The sequence below is a fragment of the Lynx canadensis genome, chromosome A3 (assembly GCF_007474595.2).
Source record: "Lynx canadensis isolate LIC74 chromosome A3, mLynCan4.pri.v2, whole genome shotgun sequence".
NCBI classification, from domain to species: domain Eukaryota; kingdom Metazoa; phylum Chordata; class Mammalia; order Carnivora; family Felidae; genus Lynx; species Lynx canadensis.
Genome location: NC_044305.1, coordinates 65632365 through 65659303, shown reverse-complemented (window position 1 = coordinate 65659303; position 26939 = coordinate 65632365). Strand labels below are relative to the sequence as shown.

At 42.8% G+C, this 26939-nt stretch overlaps 2 protein-coding genes across 5 annotated transcripts in view; one reads left to right on the top strand and one right to left on the bottom strand.

Annotated features, from left to right (window-relative positions):
* PIGF (phosphatidylinositol glycan anchor biosynthesis class F) overlaps positions 1-4275 on the top strand; it is a 106540-nt gene extending 102265 nt beyond the window's left edge. For all 3 annotated transcript variants that reach the window (XM_030310541.1, XM_030310539.1, XM_030310540.2), the window contains one exon: positions 3940-4275. In XM_030310541.1, coding sequence (XP_030166401.1) covers positions 3940-4053 — 114 coding nt within the window. In that variant the 3' untranslated portion in view covers positions 4054-4275. The remainder of the gene's footprint in view (positions 1-3939) is intronic.
* Positions 4174-26939, bottom strand: part of RHOQ (ras homolog family member Q) — a 34953-nt gene continuing 12187 nt past the window's right edge. The window contains exons 3-6 of one of the 2 annotated variants that reach the window (XM_030310544.1): positions 6348-6512; positions 5935-6030; positions 4874-4980; positions 4563-4652 (exon numbers count right to left, since the gene is read on the bottom strand). In XM_030310544.1, coding sequence (XP_030166404.1) covers position 4652; positions 4874-4980; positions 5935-6030; positions 6348-6512 — 369 coding nt within the window. In that variant the 3' untranslated portion in view covers positions 4563-4651. Of the gene's footprint in view, positions 4653-4873; positions 4981-5934; positions 6031-6347; positions 6513-26939 lie in introns of both variants that reach the window. The other variant, XM_030310543.1, reaches the window with a different exon arrangement.

The window sequence follows — 26939 nt, the reverse complement described above, 5'->3', positions numbered from 1 at the left end:
TTCTTAATGTTGAGTATTTTAAGGGAACACTGACCTTTTTTGGTTTAAGTGATGGAAAAACAGTAAAAAGTCATTTGGTTCAGAGAAAGGATAATAGTAGTACTCTAAGCAAGATGCTTTGTTCATGTGATGTAGCTACTCATTTTTAAAAATAGGTTTTCTAACAGTTAATTGTAATAATTTTACCCACTTGCATTAAATTTTGTCATGCAACAGGATTTTTTTCTTCCATTTAGTGGTTAAAACATTTTGTTACTTTATAAAAAACTGGATAAAAAGAAGGTGGTCATTTTCATGGCAAACACTTGTGAATGACTTTCTTTACATGAATGTCTTTGAGTTTTCTATTTTCCTTAAACAAAACAAGATAATTATATATAGCTATCCCAGATGACCATAATTTGGAGAAATGTCTATAACATTGTGGTTGGATTGTTCAGTAGATGATACCACAGTTGTTTTAAGCCTGCTTGTAGCATGAATGTTAAACTTCAGAAGCATCTCTGTGTGTGAGACAAGTACACAGTTTTAAATGGAAGACCCCAAGATCAAAGTACGAAAATGCGTGATGAAGCTGGGATAGTTTGATAAGTCATTATGAAATCTGTTGCCATTGTGTAGTTTTAAATTTTATAAAGCAGTTGTAAGAAGCTTAGTAGGAAATTCAATCATGAGGACTTTAGAGGAAAGGTGATTTAGTGGGCAGCCTCCCACTCAGCTGCTCTTTTTTGCCATTCCCTATCCTGGGGATAAAAAATCAGGAAGGTTGCCCTTAAATGAAGAAATTCTCCTTTAAAAAAAATGTGTTAGAGTTAAGGGCTACTTATTTCAGGAAAGTCAAGCAGGAAAACCTGATCCATCACTAGCAAACAGTCTTCAAAGCCAGTCCAACATTTTAACTTGCTGATGGCTTGGATTTCTTGAGAACTGAATAAATAGCAAGTGTTCTAAGCCTTCGCCCCTCATTAGACAAAACTTTTAAGCTAATATTTCATCTTTGGCATTCCACCGGAGGTGTGGTAGGCAGCTGTTTAAAGAATGTGCGTGTGACTGTGTATGTACATGTTTGGAAACAAAGAGCCATACTTAATTATAGTGATTCAAGTAGAAGTGACCCAAATTGGAATCTGGCTGGGATTCACGAGGGATTATTATTCTGTCTACACTTTGACAATGCGCTTTTTAACAAAGTGCAGGTGCTCACACTTGGCTGGTGATTAGACTCACAGCATGAGAAACAGAGGAATGAGTATTATCCCAAATGTTTACATTGGGTGTTAAATAAAAACTAAGGTAAGAAGTTCAGTGCTTTACATAGATAGTAAACTATGCATATTATTTTATTTATAACCCCATGTGTTAAAATGGGACACTGTTAAAGTAACAATCACTTAAAAAGCAACAACCAACAAACCAGTATTTAATTTGGTACTTAAAAGTAATAATTAGAAATCAAATGGAAGCAATGCCTAAAGTAACTAATTCACAATAAAAACCATTAATTCAGGCTCTACTTATTAGAAATAAGGTAATTCAACATGGGCTAACCTAAAATGTATCTGTAGAGACAAAAAAAAGGTACAAGTTAGCAAAGTATTAAATAAGATTTCAGGGAGCCCCTAAAATTACTCTTGAGAACTTTAGAATTGATTATATGCAAAAAAAAAAATTAACGGTACGTTTCTTTTCAATTCATTCATACATGACCTTATTTGAAGCAATGCATTTGCATTAACTAGCAAAATTCATGTCAGTCGGATATTTTTGAAGTATTTTATTTCCCAGATATTTGACTACTTTGAACTAGTTGTTCCAGTGATTGGTCTCAATTTCTACTGAAACTTAAGTCTTTAATGAAGACATGCTTCTGAAAATAAGGCAATTTTTCTATAATCTGCTTATGAATAGAAAACAAATCTTTGGTTTTTAGTTAAAGTGACAGGAAGGATTGAGTGCAAAAAGAAATCCTAAAGAACCAAAGCAATGAAAAGGCTCTTAATAAGCAATGGGAAACTCCAAACCCCATCAAGGTCAATAGAGTACCTAAGGCACCTCAGGTTCAGATGATACAATCATCTTTGCTTAGAGTTCTAATAATCTATGTACAGGATTTTTACCATCTTAAGAATGTGCAGCTGAAAAGGTAAGGTCCAAAAAAAGAAGAGAATCAGAAGAGTTGATAAATGGGAGAGATGTTGGAGATCCTCTCGTTCTACCTCCCATGTTTATAGATGAGGAAACTGAGGCCCAGGCAGGAAACAGAGGTGACATCAGAGTTTGTGTTTCCAGATTCCTAGTCCATTTCTCTTGGGGCAGGACAAATTCTAGCTTTTAATTTTAACTGGCTAGTAAACCCAGGTGTGGAAAGTTTCAGAGGTGAATTTGAGAAAAAAAAAAATCCCCATCAAACCCCCAAAGTCAAGTTGGAAATGTATAATACTTTACTGTCTTAATTCCTTTATACCATGTGTTGGACAACTTAACTCATATGCTAATTGATTTATGCAATTCTTTTCAGTTCTAAAAATAGCTAATAATTAATAGACCCAAATTAAGTGAGAAAGTACATAAGGATTCCATTTGAGCATACATAAGGCCATGGTACTTAATGTGAACCATCACTTCTTGGGAGAAGGAAGACATCCACTGTCCAGTTCAGAAAGAAAGTTCCTGACTAGTTATCCAGTAGACTCTCCACTCTTCAATGGGGAAGATGATGCTTATATTTTTAAAAATCTCTACAAAGCTCACATACAAGACAGTACATCCTAGATTTGTGACTGATATGAGCATTTAAGGCTGTCATTTTCAAGTATAAAAGTTTAGTGTTCCATTACCCAATCTGTGCAATAGACACAGCTATTAGCTCAAGTCATGGAAATTAACAGAAGCTCACCAAAGACATAAATAAATCATAATTTAGTCAACAGCAAGTTTAAATGTAGGAAAGACTGGAGAAAATTTTATGGGTTAGATTATGCTTCTCTGAACCGCATTAATTTGTTCACACGGAAACTTTTTGTCTAACACTATTGTCTGTTGCATGGCACTTGGAACAAGGCGGATCCACAGCAGACCAAACAAGAAAGCTTAATTAGGTTATAGAACTAGTAATTAAGATGGTTCACCTCTAACACAGTTCTATGGCCTGATCCCCCAGAGAAAGATTAGAAATGGCTCCAGTATACCAAGTAAGCTTCTCAGATGAACATAATTTTTTTTAAAGCAGGGCCTTTCACCTAGGGACCGGCATGCACTGCTTGCGGATGAAAGAAATCAACATTATTTACACTTCTGGCTTGCTTGATGTAATAGTGCGAAACGTAACATGGCTGGAGAAGATAGGTATTTAGAAGCCAGTATTTAACTGACGCTCTAGGTGTGTACTGAAGTTGTGGCTCTAGAACTCCTGCTATGGTTCCAATACCTGTGTCTGAAAGGTGACATCAGTTTTATTATGGAAGCAGTTGCTTTGTTATAAATTCCATGTAACATGCTTGAATTCTAGGTCTGTTCTCTTTAGCACAGATTCAACTTTCTTGTACTTTGGTCAACATACACTTCTCGTTTCATTGTATATATAAGCCAAGGTGGAAATTAAAGAACAAAATTGCCAACTACTTCAGACAGCTATATCGAGTCCAGGATTATGACAAAGTCTGACCCAGAATTTTAATTTGTAATTTTAGGATGTATCTCATGCAGTTTGGGGAGCATCAAACTAAATCTACAGTCGCCAGATGCCTTGTTACAGCTGAATGCACATAAAAATGTGTACATTTTTAGTGTTCGTGATAAATGCAGTTATGACCTTATTACACTTTTGGCATTCTTTAAGAAAGCACATTAAGCTTTAATATAGAAATATTTAGGTTACACTTGTGCTCAAGTAATAATAAAACAGTTGTTCTTTTTTGATCTCATACATTCTCTCCTCAGGTATGGCCCATCTCCTGTACGCTTGGAGCGACCTTTGGCTACGTGGCTGGCCTTGTGATTTCACCACTCTGGATATACTGGAATAGAAAGCAACTTACATACAAGAACAATTAATTGGAGCAAAGGGAGAAGATATTTCTTTGTGCAGATTCCATAAAGACTGTGCAGAAATGTATATGGTCTAAGCCAGGCAGTTCCATTTACAGCACTGTTGTGTTTTTTTGTTGTTTTTTTTTGTTTGTTTGTTTTTATGTAGTTACAACATGATGTGATTGTAGCTTTTTAAACTATGAAACCCCTGAGAGATTGTACCTTCTAGTTGAAATAAAGTATTTATAATAGATTGTGGCTTCAGATGCTGTTTGCTGCTTCTTGGACCTTATTTAAGAAACATTCTTAATGAATTTTTATAGAATTCTGAGGACAGGGTTTTTTGGGTTTTTTTTTTTTCTTTCAAGTTTTAAACCTCTTCATTATCAGATGTCTGGGTATAGCTGTAGCATTTCATATGCTTTTTGAGAGAAATGGACAGTTTCCTTGGCCACTGAAGATGTTTCTCACGTAATCAAACAACAGTTTATACATCTTGATCCTATTCTTTTTTTTACTGTGTGTTTCTTTGGAGTTAAAATGGCTATGATAGCCTCATCAAAAACAGTCTTCAGTCCCTTCTGGGTTAAAGCCGAACATTCCACATAACAGCATGCTCCTATCTGGGAAAGAGGAAAAAACACCACAAACATATAAAATCTTTCTTACACATTTGGTATGCAACACACCATTATAAGGAAAATGATAAAACACAGCCGTGCAGAAAGAATGAAATCATTCATAGTCGTAAAACCCAGCAATAGCTAACTTCAAAAGTAAGCATATATCCTTCCACACTTATTCTATGAAAATTTATTGCATCAAGTATTTACTGGTTACCTACCATATGCCAAGCACTGAATGTCTAAACCAATTTGTCAGTGAAGCTATCTGTCTTTTTGTTTTAGGAAAAACTGTCCTCCAAAAAGTTTTCTTGCTTTCTTCTGCCTCCTGATAGTACATTTAAAAAGACTTTATTAGATTCTGTTTCCACAAAAGACCTATTAAAGTCACATCTGAAAAATAGAATCCAATAATGTTAGGGCCAAACAGAGAAAAAAGTAAGCCTAGCTTCAGGGAGAGGAAGAATAGAAGTTAAAAGTTATTGTGCACAACACAGTTGTTTATTTTTTAGAATGCGAATGTTCTCTATCTTTCATAAAAGGGTGGAAGAAAATTCAACACGCTTCTTTTCAAACCTAGTACATACATTTTTGCTTTTAACTGCAGATTTAAACTCATCCTGTGCCACACCACACGCACTTACTCCATGCGTCTTAACCAAAGACAGAGCCTGCGTTGGCACAGTACAAATGTTTAAGTGATTAAAAAGGGCTTTTTTTGATGCCTCTTTCTACACGTGACTTACTAGGAAAATACTGCTGGCAGCGTCGTGCAGGTGTAAGAGCCTGGGCTCTGCAATCAGGCCTTCCCCGCACTCCAGCTCCGCCATTTATTAGCTATGGGACTGGACAAGTTATCTGACATCGCCACGCCCGTTTTCCCTTCTGTAAATAGGGAACTGGTCAGACCTACCCGAGGAGGTGCAAGGATTACATGAGATAATGCATGTAAAGCACTCAGCACAGTGCCTGGCATACAGCAAATGCACAATGTTAGCTTCTATCATTACTGAAGCTTGTCTTACATTCACTTTTATTTTTATTTTTTTGTTTTTGTTTTTGAGAGAGACAGAGACAGAGCAAGTGGGGCAGGGGCAGAGAGAGAGGGAGACACAGACTCTGAAGCAGGCTCCAGGCTCTGAGCTGTCAGCACAGAGCCCGACGTGGGACTTGAACTCACGAGCTGTGAGATCGTGACCTGAGCCGAAGTCAGACGCTCAACTCACTGAGACACCCGGGCGCCCCTTACATTCATTTTTAAATTCCATGAAGGTTCTATTACCTCTTTTGCTAGTTTCTGTCCTTGTTCCACACAAATGGGCTTTTCTTTCATATCATTCAGTCTTGCTAAAGTTTTGGGGTCATCTCGGAGATCAATCTAATCAAGAAAGTTCAATATGTCCCATAATGTTACAAGTCTTTAAAGATAAAGCCTGTAGTCCCATTTAATCCCCACATATCAAGAAGAGAGTAAAAAAGAGAACTTCACTTCTAAAACCCCAACCAGTATGATTGTTTTCCTTTGGCACTACTTTTCCCAAATTCTTATTTTTCTACAATAAATAGAATGTATTATAACTTGCAGCTGAGATTCAATGTGCATTATCATTGGCTAAACTTTAGTACCATTTGAGAGCAACCCCACAAGATATGCCAGAGACTCTTCTTCAATGGGTAAAATCAAAGCAGACATACCTGAGTTCCTATTAATAAAAAGGGTACGTTTGGTGCGTATTCCTTAAGTTCGGGTACCCACTCCTCTTTCACATTTTGAAACGAGGCTGGATTTACCACAGAGAAGCATATAAGGAAGACATCGGTCATTGGATAAGATAAAGGCCTCAGACGATCATAGTCTTCCTAAGGAAGAGAGAAAAACCTCATTAGTCCCATTTCTTTAGTTTATTATGTATGTAAGACTACACGGTCAAGGAAGCAAAGTCCGGAGAATTCCACAAACAGGAAGTATGACACTCCACATAAAACAAGAAAATTCCATTTGTTTTGTTACTCTTCCTCTTGAGGTTACCGGTGGGCTAAGGATGTGACAGTATCATTAACAACTACAACCAAACTTGGAGAAAATATATTGTGATTAGTAAAGCTGTCACTAGAAACATTGTAAACAAAGTTGGCACAAAGAATTGATTAAAGCTAGAAGTTGTCGGAGTATTTTGGTTTAAAATGACTAACATATGCTGAATGTGTACTGCACGTCAGGACGTGATCCATACACTCTCCCCTGCGTTACTCATCTCATCCTTGTAACAACCATATGACAGAAGTACGATTAAACCTGTTCTCCAGTGTAAAAGGAGGCACAGAAGTGAAATATTCTGTGGAAGGAGCTACAACCAGAGGAACGGACATGGGATTCAAACCCTGGCAGTTTTACTCCAGAAGCTATGCCTTAACCACTACATATCTTCACCGAGACCTTAAATCTCTGCTTTCCCTCTTTATATAGTTCTCTTAATTACATGTGAGCACGTGTGTGTAAATTTAAAGACAGAAAACACATAAAGTCAATGCACACAAATCCCCCTTTCCTCTTCAATTTCCATTCCCTTCTCCCACTGTAGGTGTTTTCATGTGTACCTTTCCGGTTCTCTTTCCATGCATGTATAAACCCACAACTGTCCATATTCAAACATCTGTACACAGAAGAGCTCAGTCTGTGTTGTTCCACATCCTTCAAGTATTTCTTGGAGATCTTTCCAAACAAGAATACATTAGACTGCGATATAATTTTATTTACTATGTTTTTAATTAAAAAAAATTTTTAATGGTTTTTTTTGAGAGAGAGGGGCAGGGCATGAGGAGTGGAGGGGCAGAGAGAGGGAGACACAGACTCTGAAGCAGGCTCCAGGCTCTGAGCTGTCAGCACAGAGCCCGACACAGGGCTCAAACTCACAAACTCCTGATCCGAAGTTGGATGCTTAACCGACTGAGACACCCAGGCTCCCCTCCCTTATTCATTTAATTTTAGAGAGAGAGAGTGAGCATGTGCATGAGCACAGATGTGGGGGAGGGGCAGAAGGAGAGAGGGAGAGAGAGAGAATCTCAAGCAGGCATGGAGCCCAATGCAGAGCTCAATCCCACGGCCCTGGGATCATGACCTGAGCCGAAACCAAGAGTCTGGACGCTCAACCAATTGAGCCACCCAGGCGCCGCTAGACTGCTGTAAAATTTTAACCTGCGCCTTTGACTTCCACAGAAGGAAGGGCTGTCCTATCGATGGCTGTTTTAGCATCTCTCTATCACAAAAGGCAGAGGATCCTGTTTTGCTTACACTACTCTCTATGACACAAATATTCTGCTTATTTACATTCTGGAGAGTGAGCTGTCAGGACTCTATTTTTGTCGTGGTTGGATTCTCATCTGGTTTCAGGGAAGCTTTATTCTTCGTCTTGGCCACCACCCTCCACAACTAAAACTGCACAAACACAGAACTGAAGTTGTATTAAAAACACTTTCCACTCAGAGTTCAGCAGTACATTTCCCTTGCAGGACAATTTTCTTTCCATGTCATCTTCCAATGTTTTTCTTAATACAATGTCCACACAAGCATGTTAATGTCTCCAATTCTTGACTTCGCAGTTAACCCTTCAGTTTTCCTGTGATCCTTTCAAAAAGCACACTGCCAGTCTGGAGCCGGGGAGCAGTGGAAGATTTCTCAGGTATTGGCTATTACAGGACAAGAGGAGAAATGCCCTCCCCCATCTTCTTTAGCCTTCATTTTTACAACAGGGGGCCTCTAACTGGTTTTGAATAGAGCAGTGCTCTGGCGTTAACGAATGATGTTAATTAATGACGATATCAGAGAGAGTGGGTGTGAAACACGTTGTACCACACAGAGCCAGTTACTTAAAGAGGGCTACTATGGGGGCGCCTGGGTGGCTCAGTTGGTTAAGCATCCAACTTCGGCCCAGGTCATGATCTCACGGTTCTTGAGTTCGAGCCTCAGGTCGGGCTCTGTGCTGACAGCTCAGAGCCTGGAGCCTGCTTCAGATTCTGCTTCCTTCTGTCTCTGCCCCTCCCCTGCTCGTGCTCTGTCTGTCTCTCTCAAAAATAAATAATAAAAACATTAAGAAAATTAAAAAAAAAAAGAGGCTACTGTGAAAAACGCAACACGTTTTTACAAATCAGTTTAAGTGTTCAACAGTAGACGAGGGGCATCAAATAAATACACTTTCTGCTCTGCTGCCTATACAACTGCATGTCCATAGGGGAAGTAGGACAGCATTAATGTTAGCATTCTACCTGGCACTCTAGGATGCTGAGCAAGATGGGCTCAGCATGGTCAGGGAGTGAATGTGTGGGTGCTCTTGTTAAAAATCTCTCCTCAGGGCGCCTGGGTGGTTCAGTCGGTTAAGGGTCCGACTCTTGATTTCTGCTCAGGTCATGATCTCACGGTTCATGAGACAGAGCCCCACATCAGGCTCTGCCTGCTTGGGATTCTCTCTCTCTCTCTGCCCCTCCCCTGATCATGCTCATGTACATACTCTTTCTCTCTCAAAGTAAGTAAGTAAACATTAAAAAAATCTCTCCTCATACATATCCATTTTTCCCAGAACGAGAAATGAGGAGCCTATCTCATAGGATTCTGAGGAATCAATGAGATAATGCAACTAAAGCATTCAGCATGGTGCCAGGCACATGCAAGAATTCTTCCAAGGCTGCACCATAAATCCTTCATCCCACGGGAAACCAAGGCTCCTTTTCCTCTGCAATTCCAGGCCGGGTCCCCTCCGTCTCACACCGGGGCTGGTTTCACATCACAGAGAAGAGACTCGTTTGTGAGAAAGAACATTTTCTCCACTGGCATCAAAATACACAAATCAAACTGAGGTCTCCTGAGGACAGTATAATTTTCAGATCAATGAAAGAGAATGCTATATTATCATTGTACTAATTAGTCATTTTGGAACTCAAGAGACAGGGCTGCTTTAAATGTAACCAAAAGAAAGAAAGAAAGAAAATCAAATTAGATTTTTTAATGAAAAATTTTTATTTTTCAAGCAAATTTACCTCATCAGGGAAACAGAATGTGCACTCTTTCTCCAGAAGGGGATTACCAGAAATCAAGAATGCAAAGTGAATGCAAAGTTCTTTAGAAATGCTTAATAACATTAATGCAAACATTCTACAGAACATAGGTCTGCTGTACAGATTCCTTTTGTAACTACAACGAATACTGACTTTCCTCAAGGAGAGACACGCAGACATATAGGAAGGAAATTGGCCTAATCATTTCTAGATACCTGTTAAATTGCAGATTTTGTTGGAATAATTAAAATGTGATAGATTGAGATTATTAAAAGAAAAACAAAGACAAGTATCTTTAGAACTTCTTGGAAGCCAATGTTACTTCTTATGTGTGAACTATCGAAAATGAACTTCTGCCTCTAATCTGCTGCTAAATAACTGGCAGTTATTATAAGAAGACCTTTCTGCTTCCATTCAGCATGAGTAATTGGAAGCCCAATAATAGAGAGCAAATTAAAAAAATAAATTATCCCCTGTGCATGCTGCACCTTGCATCACCGTATGAAATTGTTTGTGCCCACTGAGCAGTATCTTTTTGTTTTTAAGTAGGCTCCACACCCAGCACTGAGCCCAGTGCGGAACTCGAACTCACAACCCTGAGATCAAGACCCAAGCTGAGATCAAGAGTTGGAAGCTTAACCGACTGGGTCACCCAAGCATCCCCACTACTGTGCAGTATCTTGAGTGAACTTAATAATGTGCAACGAAGATTTGGATTCGGGGATAAATAAGCTGAAGCACACAGAACTTTTCATCTCCAGCTGTACATATGAAATTGGCGAAACAAAGAAAGTGGGATGTGGAGCAACAGTCCTTACTTTTAATTTTTTTTTAATCTTTATCTTTGAGAGAGGTGGAGAGAGAGAGAGCAGGGGAGGGGCAGAGAGAGAGGGAGACACAGAATCTGAAGCAGGCTCCAGGCTCTGAGCTGTCAGCACAGAGCCCAACACGGGGCCCAAACTCAAGAAATGCGAGATCATGACCTGAGCAGCAGTTGGACGCTTAAGGGACTGATTGAGCCACCCAGGCACCCCACAGCCCTTACTCTTAAACAGCCACTTAACCAAAGTCAGAACTCCTCAAAGCTGGTTCTCTAGTGTCCTCCTAATTAACCAATCGATTGTATTTAAACCAATCAATTTAAAAAGGCAGATATTTAAATATCTCCTCATGGTAACTGGAACATTCTCAGGAATAGAGAAAAGCGTATTAAAAACGAGTACCTTAACATCAAAACCATGAAAAACAACAGTGAGTTCGGTCAACAGGATTGTTGGATTACTTAGTGAAATCCTTAGCTTCCTACCCAACTGGCAAGGTACCAGAACTATCAGTTTTTTAAAACTGTGTCCTGATAGCTTCATGGATAGGCTCTCTCCATTCCTGTCAAGAGTCTTTGATCTGTGATGATGACAACCTTAACCCTTGAAAACTATCATACTTTTACAACCTGACCGGAATCTGCAACAAGAAGAGACAAGAAACGGGCTCCGAGAGGAAACAAGAGGTCTTTACGTGCGACAGAGAACTGCGGCAAACGCCCATTGGTCGGGAGACCTCTCTTTACGTACAGGACAGCCGACGGTGCCCTGAGCGCCCCTACTTCTGCACCACCTCTGTCCCCTTCCTGTGGACCTGGGTGCTCCCTCCCACTTTTGTGAATCCTGTGTAAAATTCACGTTTTTAGGCCGCGTATGCCTATTAGAAATACATATCCAAAACATACACCTTAAGCAAAACCACTCACAGTGGACAGCGCGGTCCTTGCCACGTTTTGTTAGCTGGCATGCGACCACACGCTGGTCACTTAAAATCAATCAGCAGAGATTCACTGAGCCCATACGCCATGCGAGCTATTCCCAAGATATGCACACACAAAGAAAGGAAATAACTGTCCCCTCTGGAGCTTGTGGTTTAGTTGGGAATTCAGGATGTATGCATATAAAAGATAGTCATGGGGCACCTGGCTGGCTCAGTCGGTAGAACGTGCGACTCTTGATCTCGGGGTTCTGAGTTCCAGCCCCATGTTGAGTGTAGAAATTACTTAAAAATAAAATCATTTTTTAAATGTTGTTTTAAAATTTATTTTTGAGAGAGAGAGCATGAGCGGGGTAGAGGGAGAGAGAGAGAGAGAGAGGGACAGAGGATCTGAAGCAGGCTTCTGCTCTAACAGCAGCAAACCCTACGTGGGGCTCCAACTGACGAATTGTGAAATCATGATGTGAGCCGAAGTGGGACGCTCAACTGACTGAGCCACCCAGATGCCCCTAAAATCAAAATCTTAAAAAAAAAAAAAAGATAGTCATACACAATGAAAGAAAGAAAAGTGTAAACTAGAGTAGGCTGAATATATAAGTGCTTCATCCAAGGAACATTAATAAGCACCTACTATGTGCCCAGAATGGTGCAATCATCAGGGAAATTAAGGAAGGAGAAGATTCAGACCATATCTGATTTGTAAAACACCTTATAAATATGTGGAAAGCTCTCTCATAAGATATCTGTATGTCCAAACAAAGGCAATGAGCTCACATGGGCGATGTTGGCCGTGCACCTCACCAGTGCTTCGCAGACCTCAAGGCCACAGCCTAGAAGACGACACTGCAGTGCTGGTGTGGCCACACGCAGAAGTTTAGCTCTGAGGAGGAAGAATTGAAAGGTGTGGAGAGACACAAACATTTCTAACAGCTTCTGCTCAGAGGCATTTCCTGGTAAGGGAGACAAACGTATGCAAACACTTTTAGGACAAATCAGAATGGGGTAAATGCCAAGGGTTACGGTCATTAGGCAATGCTAAGAAAAGACTTAGAAGAGGCAGCAACTGAGAAGTGCCTTACCAAATGGAAAGGACTGGCACATGTATGACCTACTGGCCACGTGGCCTTGGTCAACTCATTTCTTGGAGGCTTAGTTTCTCTGCCCATAAAATGGGAGAATGTCAGTGACAAATGCTTAGAAGGCAGGAGGTTACTTCAATTTAGGAAACAAGTCATTTATCAAAACCTGTAAGAGTTTTCCTCTGTAACAACCTACGATGAGAAAAAGCGAGACCACAGCAGAATTCTTTAACAGACAGGCCCCAGGCGTCTAAAGTCTAGAACAGCTTCCGACTACTTTAAGAGATAGATAAAATGTAAGACAAGCAAGCAAGAATGCCCCTCACAACTGGTGGCTTGTGAAATATGCAGGAGCAACTTGGTCACTTCCCAAGTGCACAGTAGCAATCTCCATCCAAACATCTGTTTCTAGTAAGAAGCCCAAAATAGGTATCAGGCATGGCTCTTAAACCCTCCACCCCCCAAAGGGTGCTTTACCAAAGCCAAGAGGCCACCTGCACTCCAGCTAGCTTCTGAAGATGGAAAGTGTTGTGTCTTCCATCCAACTTATAAACACTTCTGCAGTAATTCTCGGTGATAGCAGTCTGGGAAGCCTCGGCCTCTCTGTATAGTGTTTTTGGTCACCTTTGAGTTCATTTTGCATTTAACTCTGTGAAATGAAAGTATCACCTTGCACCCTGTTAAAAATAACTTTGCTTTTCAAGGAAGCTGGGTTGGGTCCCTTTGGGGAGCGTTTGGTTCAACAAGCATCAGTGAGGAGTTTATTGAATTTGCCCATCCCCTCCTTGGACTAAAGAGAATTGGGGGAGGAGAAAGAATTCTGTCCAAGGGCTATACATTCCTAAGAGATCACTGTTTTTCAAAATCTTTCCAAATATTTGGCTTTATTATTATTATATATTTTTAATCTTCAGTTCGGTTGGGATACGCTATTTCTAGATCACTGGCCTGAGTAGCTGTGGGCAAAAAAAAAATTCTTAAAACTGAAGGTTTAGCTTCTAATTTTTGGCGACTGTCGTCTTCATGTATTTGGATTCAAAATAAGTCAGTCTTCCAATTAATTTAACAATTATTTGAGAGCTAGTGAACCAGCTCTTTGGCTTCTGTTCCATCACTATCTTCCTTGTGACCATCTGACTGATCACTTAGGATCAGCTGGAAAAAAAGGAGAGAAATGAGACGTGGGGCAGCAGAAAGCGCCCTAAGGGACTGGCCAGTTATGAACTAGCACTTCCTCGTCTCCAAAGGAGAGGCCTGAACAAGACGGCCATATCACACGGTTAAAAATGCTCAAACTCACACTTTTCACCCTTGTGAGAAGCCCTAGTAACAGATTTCATGTGGGAAGAGGTTTCAACTACTGGCTAAAAATCAAGCATTGGGATTCTATTTTATCGGAACTGACCCCACAAGGCAGAGAGGATCAAGACTTAGCTAAATATGGCCCTTAGGCAAGCTTCATTTCCCCATCTGTGAAGGGAGAGTAAATATAGCATACACATGTTAAGATAAATGAGAGAGCTGGTCAAGTGTTTTGAGCTCTTCAACAGACAAGCCCGACTTTCCAAAAAAAGACAAACCACAACCTCAGAGGCAGTGCGATTTCTTATGTGCACCGTGAGATGACTTCCCTTGTTGTAAAGGATTTGGAGCCGAAATACTACATTGTTTGCAGCTCTAATTACAAGTCTCTTTCACTAAAACGGAAGTCAGCTGGCCTAAGGCATACAGAAAGAAGGTAAATGTCGGGACACACTTCCATGAAGTATCCTCCTTTTCTAATCTTTTCAGTACAAAGTTCATATTGGGGGCCTATTTGTTCATTCATTTATTCCACCAAGTATCTGCCAGCGAGGTGCCGAGCACTGTGAGCGCTACAATGAAAGACAGACATGGATGCTGCCCTCGCGAATTCACAGTATAATAGGGGAAAGGCGCCTCTCCACTCGGGCAGTACTGTCCATGTTGGGGGGTATTTTGGAGATGTGGGGGGTGTTTCTGATCGTCAACATGAATAGGGGAACTCTACGGGGACCTAGGGACGGAGGTCTGCGTGCTACATAACTTGTATTAGGAGAAACGCTCCCAGGTCCCACACGATTGGTGAGCATACTGCCAGGCATTGATGAATATGAAAAACCCTTTTATAATAACCTGAATCCGGGACCTAACTCTGTTGTATATAAAGAGCATAAAGTATTTGTTGCACGGTTTTAATGAATTTTCTAGGAAGGTAATTTCAGGGCAAATTGAAGGAGAAAGGTAGACTGTACTTTATTTTGTTCAAGACATTACAGGAGTTGCTTATCATTGTAGAAAACTGCAAGCCACTCGCACTATCGCTCTTAGCCTGGAACACCAATAAAACACAACTACGCTAGTCAACATCTATGGCTGTGCATTGATGGCAATTCCACCTACAGGTGTAGGCTTCTGACTACTTCACTGTGATCTGTGGAGTACTCAGCCCTCGGAACTTAGGTTTTAATACTGAAATAAACATTTTTACTGTGAGTTACTTCCCTTTTACTCTCCTACATAGCATAAGATGTTACACTGACTTAAAATTATATGCAGAGAGAGGTTATACCTCCTGTAGATTTCATTTGAGGATAAGGAAAGGAGACGCATTCGTTATAAAAAGGGGAGATGGGTCTGATATAGTTAAGGCACTGAGCCAGGCATTTAACAAAATGAGACAGAAGTGACATGACATGCAAATCGGGATAGTTGCTATGAGGGACAAGAGCCAGGTACTAGGAGAGAGAGCAGCCTGGAAGACCAGAGTCAGTTGGAAAGACCTCTTGGAAGAATCAACACCCAATGTGAGCTCTGTGGGACACTTTAAGGAGCCAGATACAGGCCTGTGTGTGCAAAAGCCCTGAGGCAGAAACGCCAGGGTAGATGCTGAGGGCCCGGGGGAAAAGGCCAGAGTGACAGACAAGGGGGGTAGGAGGGGTAGCCATCCTGGATCCTTAGAGCCTGCTGCAGTGGAAAGTCATTTAAAAGTTCAGAAAACAAAGTCACAGAAATTTGTTTTTTTAAAAAGGCAATTCAGGCTGCTTTGTGGAGAGTGAATTAGAGGTAGACAAGAGTAGCGGAGAAAGGCCATTACCGTAACGCAGGTGAGAGAAGATGGTGGTGATGGCACAGACTAAGTGGTAGCCGCTGACAACTAGAGAAATGGTGGATTCTAGATCTACCCTGGAAGTGGACTCAGCCTTGGGTGGATGGGCTTGGTGTGGGGTTGAATGTCAGAGAGGTCTCTGGATGAATCCAGGGTCCAGCTCGTGCAGCTGGATGGATGGATAATGTCTTTTACAGGAAGGAAGCCTGTGGGTGGAGAAGCACACCACAGAGAAAACTCAAGAGACCAATGTTGGATGTGTTATGCTTGAGAGGTCAAATACATGGTCAGGAAAGTGTATCTGAAGGAGCTCTCTGCCTTCTGAATTCCTGGCCCGGCTCTAGATGCTTCCTTTTGGCGGAATCAGAAGCATCTCAAATGCGACATTTCTGCACTGTACTTATTTCTTCCACTCCAAATCTGCAACTCCTCCTGTGTTCACCATCTCAGTAAAAGATATCACCACCCAATCGGACCCAAGCCGGTCCCCAATACCTGGCAAGACAGCCCCTTGCCCAGCTACTCACTGTCCTTCCCCTCCCGGACTTCCTTACCTGGGCGGCTTCTACTCATCTTCTTCCAGGCTTTGGTCACAAAATCTCTGTATCCAGCAAACCTTCTCTGAACCTGCGATTCAGGTTTAGCGTCCACCGCTCTGCGTTTCCACAGCACCCTGGGCCTCGCCTGCCGTCTCATTTCTTACAACGTAATAGCACTGCCTCTCTTCTTATCTGTACCCTCCACAGACTCCCTGAGGCAGGGACAATTCAATGCCTGGCTTATAGTAGTTGCTTATTAAATTCTTGTTGAATTGAACGAGGGCAGTGCGTGGGAAGGTGAAGTCCGAAAGGTACACTGCAGCCGGCTCACGGCTGGCCTGCGCTGGGCTTGCTACAATAAGCTGGAAAAGGTGGATCAGGTGTCTCGATTCTCCAGGCTAACTTCTCATATTGCTGTCACTGCCGTCAGCCAAGAATCAAACTGTCTCCTGCGAACAGGGCTCTTTTTCTAATGTTGCACCAATGGGTCCAACCCATCCGCCTGAATAATGGAAGCTAAAGAGTAGAGCCTCAGACTGAGGCACTTTCAGCATTTTGAGTTCCTGCTACTGTTCTTCACCACTGTCTTTTTTCATTGTCTTGACATTTATTTTACCTAGGTAAGGAGGATACTGTTGACTGTCTATCCAGCATCCTTCTACTTCCTCCTTTCCAAAACTGATGGAGTTCAGACCCATCTCTCCTCTACCCAGACACATGCCTCCAGTGATTCTGACTCCACACTAAGCTAAAAGAATTCCTAGTTGGGCTAAACCGATCACAGAGTTTCATTCGGCACGGTCTGGTCAAAGCCATTGGTTCCCGGGTGGGCACCTGACCTAAGTAGTCCAATCAGAATGAAGTAGGTCTGGATTTTCTAAGGGGCTTGTTGCCTGCCCCTGGGCTATAGTCATTGGTTCTGGGATGGGCACAGGACCTAAGCAGTCCAATCGGAATGAAGTATTCCCCAGATTATCCAAGGTAGCTACCTTCTTACTCTTCTTCTCCTGCTGTTCCTCCTCTTCTCTCTCTCTCCCTCCTCCCATCCACCCCCACTTAATATGCAAGGATTTGCCACTCACTGGCCCCATCTCTGCAGCTCATGGAGACTATATGGGGATGGCCCCCTACATCAGCCAGTGCTGTGGTCCCTGCATCACACTGGAGTAGGTGTCACCCCAAGACTAGCTACACAGAGGGAGGCGTATATGAGTACCAGGACTGACACTTCCACGGAGCAGCCCTCAACATCTGGGCTACAGGTATCCTGGGCTTCTCACAGGAGGGGCTGTGGGGGACCACACATGGAACACAGACAGCCAACACAGAACTGGGATTATGGATGGGCCAAAGCCAGAGGAAACACCATTTGTGGACTAACGCCTGCCTTTCTCTGCCTTTGAGGCCAGGGAATACCTTTAGGGAGTCTGAAGACTTTCATTGACGTATATGCTTACTCCTGGGCTTTTAATATACTAGGAAGCCAAGCAGTCAAGCAGCAAGAGAAGACCCTGGGAACTGCACTCTGATTAAGCCTGAAACGCTGGTTTCCTCCATGCCCGGATGAGGCAGCCAAACTGTGTGGAGGGGTTAAACCGTGACTAACAGGCCCATTTGGAATCTGAGTACTTGAACCACACTCCTTGGCCAAACATACAGTGCAATCTGCCATCGGAGGACGAGGAAGATCTCGGGCAGGCGGTTAAGATCAGGACAACCGAATGTAGTTTGCAAACACACTTTCATGGAACAGACCCTTTAAAAAAGACACACGCTTTATGTTGGGGTGATGAACAGTTCTGCAGCCACGCAGAGGTGGTGGTTGCATGACACTGTGAATGTACTAAATGCCACTGAACTGCACACTTTAAAATGAGGAATTTTACGCTGTGTGAGTTGCACCTTAATTTCCAAAAAACACACACAGGTCCACAAGTATGCAAGACCAGGACCCTGTGGGTATGCACACGTGCACACACACACACACACACACACACACACACACTCTCTCTCTCTCTCTCTCTCTCTCTCTCTCTCTCTCATGGAGATTTCTCCGAAATTCCGGGAGGTATTGCACATGGCAGAAACATCCGGGGTTAGGTCACCATGACACTCCCCCACGGTGCTGAGCAGGCTTATCCTCCTTTATGCGTGTTCTAGACCCCTGACACTACCCCTTCTGCTTTACTTCCCTCATCCACTCCCCCCCGCCCCACCCCCAGCTCTGTATGACAGAAGGTTCCCAGCAAAGCCCTTCCAAGCCTGCAGCATGTAACTGCACCACCTTATTCCAGCCTTATTTCACTTCCCAGCCCTGAGAAAAGCAGCTTGCTTCTGCTTTCATGAGAACGCCAGCTCTCCCACTGAACCAGCACCATTAGCCTATGAGATAGGGCAGCTCCCACTTTACAGATGAGGAAGCTGAGGCTTGAAGAAGCCCATCACGTGTCCAGAGGCACAGGAGAGTGGGGCAGAAGTGAGGCAGGAATGCATTCCTAAGAACGAGTTTAGGCCCTCTTAGCCCCTTTATTTTAACCAGGCAGCAGATCATGGGTTTGGTACACAGACCTTTTGCATCTTTGACTCACAGGCTTACTAGCTGTGTGGCCTTGGGCAAGTTACTTACCATCTCTGTTTCCTTTATCTATAAAATGGACTAAGCTTTGGGAAGACTGAGTATGAATGGCACTTAGTGTACGTGGTGGCCACTAGCTTAGGACCATGCCCAGTGGTGCTCCTTCGCCATTTATTTCAGCCGATTTGGGGCAGAGGAATAAACAGGTGGCAAATGAGGGTTGAGGGTAAAATCGACTTTGTGAAAAGCACACTGAGTGGTTTTGCTGGTTTAATAAATGCGTATGTTTACATGGCAGACAAGGACTGAATACAGCTGCACCAATACACCTGAAGTGTGTTTTTTATTTTTATTTTTTTAAGTTTATTTATTTATTTGGGGGGGAGGGGCAGAGAGAGAAGGAGAGAGAGAATCCCAAACAGGCTCCACGCTGTCAGGGTGGAGCCTGATGCAGGGCTCGATCTCAGAGCTGTGAGATCATGACCTGAGCCGAAACCAAGAGTGGGACGCTTAACCAACTGAGCCAGCCAGGCGCCCCTCAAGTATGTTTTCTTTTTTTTTTTAATTTTTTTTTTTTCAACGTTTATTTATTTTTGGGACAGAGAGAGACAGAGTATGAACGGGGGAGGGGCAGAGAGAGAGGGAGACACAGAATCGGAAACAGGCTCCAGGCTCTGAGCCATCAGCCCAGAGCCCGACGCGGGGCTCGAACTCACGGACCGCGAGATCGTGACCTGGCTGAAGTCGGACGCTTAACCGACTGCGCCACCCAGGTGCCCCTCAAGTATGTTTTCTAAAACAAAGGCTAATGAGACCTGAGCAGTGAAAAAGTGTCACACACACGTGGACTATGACATGGCCACCACAGTGCACACAGCCAAAGGCAGTTTTCGGTGGCTGGCTGTAAAACGGTAATCGGACACACACGTTTGCACCAGCAATTTTGTGTGTTCCAAGAAGCTCAGCCAATCCAGAAGCAGGACTTCCCACTATAAAGAACCTGACTAGGGAGACGGGACATGTACTGAAGCAAACAGAGCCAGAGAAACAAAATCAAAGAGAAATAACACTACAGGCAGACGAGGAAGCTGGCAACAATAAAACTTGGTGAGAAAAGCACCAGATAAGTGCCATTCTCTTTGGCGTATCCTCACAAAACCCTTGGAGGAAGCACTGGGACAGGTGCAGTGATCCCGCCCTCCAGGGCACCGAGGACAGCAGCTGAGCCCAGGGCACTAGGTGAAGTGGTGTCGAAAGTCCCCTGGGAGCAGCTGGGCTGGTCAGAGGGTGGGGGGGAGGGGGAGGAGGTAGCGTAGCTTTCAACCTTAGAGGTGTGGGCTCTACAGTCCAGTCAAACTGCACAGGAACCTGTGTGGTTCCAGCTCTGAGCCCACCCTGTGCACCCCACTGAGGGGAGTCCTGTCGGAGCCCATGGACCAGCATGTCAACTCCTTTACTGAGTGTGTTATGTGCTGCCTGGAAAATCCAACAGCACACATCTCCCTTAAGGGAAGTCAAGCGATTGAATAAGACACTGGCAGCAAGGGGAAGGCCGTGGAATAGTGAATTACACGTGGGGAACCAGAGGGCCTGGTCTGAGGTCCAGCTTCGCCTCTTGCGGGCAGTGCGGGTAACCTGTAGAGGTTATTTCAGTGTCTCTGAATGTGTTTTCTCATTTATTTAAAAAAAAAGAAAAGGCAGGGGACGGGTAGATTAATATCACCTACCTCAGAAGGTCGTTGTTATGGTTAAATGGGATGAACGAGTTCAAAGAAGGCCTCAAATGTAGGCACAAAATTAATGACTGGAGATACATATGCTAAGTGGCACAGGAGTTCAGAGAGGAGATAACTGGTCCACCCCTGAGTACTAGAAAAGGCTGCATGGAAAAATCCATATTACCTAATGCATCTGTAGAAGTGTCACAAGCATGGCACAGATCTTCAGACGACTTCCCTGGCCTTCACAGTACCCCTTAGAAACTCCAAACCCTTTTTAGCCTGGTGTTGGAGGCCAGCCCCAGCTGACATCAGATTCCCTTCCTAACTTATGTTTATGGGCTTTTCTGGGGACCACCCAGTGGAAGCAGCCTGCTCCTCTCCTTCCTCTCCTGTGCACCTCCTTCTGGGCTTTTCTCTTGACCCGGAATACCTTGTCTCCCGTGTCCTCTCCTCATCCTAACCCACACACACACGCCATCTCCTCACCTAAGAAAACTGTCCAGATCCTCTCCCTACCATCTCCTGAGCTGGGAGTGTTCCTTCCCACCTCCCACTGTCATTAATACCTGTACATGTAGCTAACAAATCAAGGGGAACTATGGTAGGACACCCCAAGAATCTGACATGAGGCTACATTTTGAGAATTAGATAAATGAAAATCAAACCGTAGTCGTTTTAGTCATCTGCAGTGTGGGTCACACTGGAAAACACCCAAATCTAATCAAGGGGACTAAAATGTAACTAAGGAAAGCCTGTAACCTAATACGGTATGTTTTAAAACTGGCCTGGCTGAAACATAGGTTAAGTGAAAAGTCGCGGTCTATACAGACTCTACCCAGAGTCTAGCAAAGGAGAAATTGCATAATTAGAGTATCAGTGTCCACTCGGCTCTGCCTGGCGGTAAGATGCTGGATGTGGCGGACACACAAATCCTGGTCACTAGAAGGCCACACTCTCACGTGGAAGGAAAAGTTCATCACGGGGATCCAGGACCCAGATAAAATACAAATTCCCTCTAAGACTTCTAACTCTGTGTGCTCCAAAGCCTCCATCCCAAGCAACCCTCTTCTGAATTCATTTTCCCAAGTAGCTCGATGCTAAGGAAAGGTACACTGGATAGCAGGCACTGGAAAGAATACCCATCGCTGTAACTCGGTTCTTCGTATTCATGTTTTCTAATTATATAAAAAAATGGGGATGACTTCAGTTAAATCAGTTAAGGCCAACTGAACACATGCATTTATCTCAGATCACTCCAAAATCCTCTAACATTACAGTAATTAAAAAAAAAAAAAAAAGAAAAAGAAAAGAAAAGGCAGAAAGCCACAGGGACAAAGCAAACGGGAAAGGAGACGAGAACCACCCAATTTTAGAAGCTGGGATGCAAAAGACTGAGTGGGAATGGACTTAACAGACTCAGGGGACCAGCAATGAGGGGAAAGCCAGGAAGCACCCATCCTGCATGACAGAAGCCCCTGAAGGTGCAGGAACAGTGGCGGCATGTTCTTCTGACATGGGTTGAAGCTGGAGCCACAAACAAGGGGATGAAGTGAGTCTGCTTGAGAAGCAGTTAAATCCCAGATTCCACTCCCCTATCACAGTGAGCACGTTCCCCAACCCTGACAAAAGGCAGAGGTATTGAGCGTCTGGGAAGGGTAGAACAGAGGGCTCCCCGGATGGGAGGACAAGGTCCAGTTGAACATACTGAACACAAGTCCAGAGCACGTGCTACAAATTAAGCCTCCCACTCTGCTTCCTGCACTCGCCTCCCAGAACAGTGGCAGCCCAAGAGGAAAGGCCAAAATCTGATGTTAAAGTTTCCCCAATGAAAAGGCCCCGACAGATCACCCCTAGCAGTGGTTCTCAACTGGGGGTGCCAGGGATAGTGAGGAGTGATGTTGCCCCAAGGGAACATTTGGCAATGTCTGGAGACACTTTTGATTGTCATGACTGGGGTGGGGTGCTACAGGAACCTAGAGGGAAGAGGCCAGGGATGCTGCTAAATGTCCTACAATACACAGGACAGTTCCCCACAACAAAGAATTTTCCAGTGAAAATATCAATAGTGCTGAGGTGGGGAAACCCTGAACTTCAGTAAAGGCCAGAGTCAGCCAGCTGGACTCACACACAGAGCTTCCTACATGTCCCAGTGCCACTCTCGCAAACATGAATGGACCTCTGAGGAACGACCATGGAAGACGGAGACCAAAATGTGATACTCTGCAGGGAGACAAAAACTTTGAATAACTATCATTAATATCCTCAGAAAAATTAAAGAAGATGCTCAATCAAAAAAGTAAGACAAACCAGACTTAGAAGATGCCAAAGGGGGGGTGGATGGGAAGGAACATCTAAAGAACAGGAAAAGGCTCTTAAAAATTAAAAATAGAATCACATTTAAAGAAACAACTGAAGGGGTGGATGATAAAATTGAGGAACTCTCCCCAAAATAGAATAAAAAGACACAGAGGGAGCAAATAAAAAAAAATAGAGGACCAGCCCAAGAACTCCAACATCTAAATACTAGGAGTTCTAGTATAACAGAAAAGATTAACTGGAAATGAAGAAATCAAAGAAATAAACCAAGAAAGTTTCTCAGAACTGAAGGACATGAGTTTCCAGATTGAAAGGGTCCATGAAAGCCAGCTGGATCCTACCCCAAAGCCCATGTTTATGAAATTTCAGGAGGGCAAAATGGCAGATCCTAAAAGTTTCCAGAGAGAAAAACCAGGTTCTTGACAACAAATCAACTATCACACTGGCATCAGACCTTTCAATAGCATACATTGAAGCTAGAAGACAATGGAGCAGTGCCTTCAAGACTCAGAAAGGGGGAAAAAAAAAAAAAAGATTTCCAATCTATTTTCAAACTGTCAGTCAGGTATAAAGGAAATAAAAAACATTTTGAAAAATACCAGGTGTTAAAAGTTTTGCCTACAGTGCACCTTTTTTCAGAAAATTAATAAAAGATATACTCCAGCAGAATGAGGGAATAAACCAAGAGGACATGAAAACTACAAAAAGAGGGGCACCTGGGTGGCTCAGTCAATTAAGCATCCGACTCTTGGTTTCAGCTTAGGTCACGATCACACGATTTGTGGGTTTGACCCTTGCATCAGGCTCTGCACTGACGGTGCAGGGCCTGCTTGGGATTCTCTCTCTCCCCTCTCTCTGCTCCTACCCAAATCTTTCTCTCTCGTTCTCAAAATAAATAAACTTTAAAAAAAGAAAGAAAAGAAAAAGAAAAAAAGAGATCCAATCCAAGACATAGATCCCAAGAGAATCCCACTAATAATGAAGGGAAATTCCAAGCTGTGCAGCAGGCTAGAGGTAACCAGCCCAGATTGGAGCACATCAGAAGTCTCACAAAGGATGTCTCCAAGAAGAAACTGATAGAATATATGATATGTTTGATTGCATGGAAAGGCAAGTTTGGAGTGAAGTGGGGAAACATGCAGTGAAAAAAGCAAGGGAAGAAGCAAGACAATTATTAATTCCAGGGAACAAAAAGTGGTACAGAAGGGAAGAATAATTATAGTACACTACATGGCTCAGCTAAGACAACACAGCGATAAAAATACAAATACTGATTAGTGATCAAACACAAATTACACTCTAGCTACTGTGAAAGGGTGGATGGCAGGTGGAAGGCATGTGTGAAAGAGCTAAAGCCTCATCATTCATGTTGTGAAGTCAAAAGAGGGTATTTTTTTACCAAAATAAACAGCCAAGAGTTAATGTTTATTTATTTTTGAGAGAGAGAGAGAGAGAGAGAGAGAGAGAGAGAGAGAGACAGAGTGTGAGCAGGAGAGGGGCAGAGAGAGAAGAAGACACAGGATCCGAAGCAGGCTCCAGACTCTGAGCTGTCAGCACAGAGCCCAACGCGGGACTTGAACTCACAAACTGCGAGATCATGACCTGAGCTGAAGTTGGACGCTTAACTAACTGAGCCACCCAAGCACCCCAACATTTAAGAGTTAAATTGGAGTAAGAAATGGCTTTTCTGTAAGGAAGTGGAGAGGGATCTTTTGTTTCTCCATAATAAGATCTCACAGAATTGTTGGGTCTTTAAACTGTGTGCTTATACAATCTTAATAAAAATGAAATGACTTTTTAAAAAACTGGAGAAAACTAGCATACAGTACAAAGAAGTAAATTTCTAAAAATATTCAATATCACCATGTAGAGCCAAACACTAACATTTTGACAATTTTGTTCCAATTTTTTCTTCACATATTACATATATGCATATTTTTCAAAGTTGTAGTCATGCCATATATAATTTTGATTCCTGCTTTTCACACTTAACACACCATTAGCCTTTTCACATATCTTTAAATATTTGTTGAAAGCCGTCTTTAATGGCTGTGATTATTCTAATACACATCATGCTGTCATTTAACAAATCCCTTTTTACTCCGCATTGATGCATTTATAATTTATCACTATTATAAAAATCGCTGTGAAATATATAGTTTCATGTAAATCTCTGTGTACTCTGAATGCTTCCTTGGCGTAAATTCATAGGAATGGGTCACTGAAATGGTCTTTGCCAAATTAATCCCCAAACAATTTGGGTCCAGTTTTACTCTCAACAATGGTGTGCAGAGCATCAGCTTCTCTGACTCCTGGGTATCAAAGTTTCCAACTTGTCCAATTTGATAGGTAAAATCAAAAGTCTGTATTTGCATATCTTTGCTTACTAGTTTTTATTTGCATATCTCTGCGTATCGGATGTTCACTGGCTATAGCAGTCCCCATTTATCCATGGGGATACATCCCAAGACTCCCAGGGGATGCCTGAAACTGCAGATTGTACTGAACCCAGTACTAGACCTGTACACACATACCTATGATACAGTTTAAGTCATAAATAAGGTACAGTGAGAGATTCACGACGAAATAAAATAAAACGATATACTATAATGACATTTATGTGAAGTGGTCTCTCCCTCCCTCAGAATATCTTACTGTACTATCCTTCCCCTTCTTGTGATGATATGAGATGATAAAATGCCTACCCGACGAGACAAAGTTAGGTGAAAGACGTAGGCATTGTGAGGCTACTACTGACCTTCTGACGATATGTCAGAAGGAGGATGTTTCCAGACCACAGTTTCCAGACCACGGGTAACCAAAGCTGTGGAAAGCAAAACCACGGATAAGGGGTAAGGGGGGGGGGGGGGCTTCGGTATGCTTTTCTTCTTTTTGTGAGCTTTTGGTTTATGTCTTCCGTCTATGTTACCGCCGAGACCACATGGTAAATTAATCCTTTGGCAACCTCATTTATATCTGGATCTCTTATGAGTTAACACAAATTGGACCCATGGACCCAATGATCCGTGAGTACCTGGATCGTGTTTCTGAATCTCAACGGCCCCGCTTATCTGTGAGGCTCTGGGCAAGTGGCCAACCAAAAAGACAATTGATGTCAGCCCTCATGCTTTGCCATTTCCACCTTCTCATGGCACATCCCATTTCTACTCGCATTTTGGTCATCTGTATACATCTTCTCTTCCCGCTTGACTCTAAATTCCTATCTAATGGGTCTTTATTCTGCACCTCACCTGTATTTAACAGGTACTCTGATATCTGGTGAGTAAAGACATAAAGGTGGGGAGTGGGCAGGAGACAATGATCAGAAGTACTGACAGAACCAGAACACTGGAAGGGGAGAGGGGAGACCAGCCCCACCACTCCATGAGGCAGGGGTGAAAACAGTACCAGGAGCACACAGGCGGTAGACCTTTACTTTCTGCCTCAGAACCCAAAAGCTGGTTCCCAGAGCCTTGGACACTGTCCACGTAATAAAGACTGACAAAAAGGAATAGAAAGGAAAGAAAGACAAAGATTATTCAGCCATAAAAAGGAATGAACTACTGATCCATTCTATAACATGGATGACCTTTGAAAACATTACATCAAGTGAAAGAAGCCTGACACAAAAGGCCGAATATTGTAGGATTCCATTTATAGGAAATGTCTCGAACAGGCAAATCCATAGAGACAGAAAGTAGATTAGTGGTTGCCAGGGGCTGAGGGGAGAGGAGAACGGATAGTATCTGCTAATGCGTATAGGGTTTCTTCAGGGGATGATGAGAATGTTCTGGAATTAAATAGTGGTGATGATTGCACGACTCTGCAAATATATAAAACCCTGAATGTGAACTGAATCCCGATTTTTAAAAAGGAAGGAGAAGTAAATGCATACACTGAACAGTCTGGTCCACCAGAATTTCTAAAGAATCACTTTCTTCCCAACACCAGCTTGCCCAGACTGTGATGCTTCCACACTGCCCTGTTAGGTGGGGGCAGCAAGATGTCACAGCTCCCCACAGGGGAGCAGGCAGCATTGGTGTCTCCTTTCCTAGTGAGGCTGAGCTGAACAAGTCAGTCCACTCGCTCTCCCCCTCCCCTACCTTTAACAGAGTGCCACAGA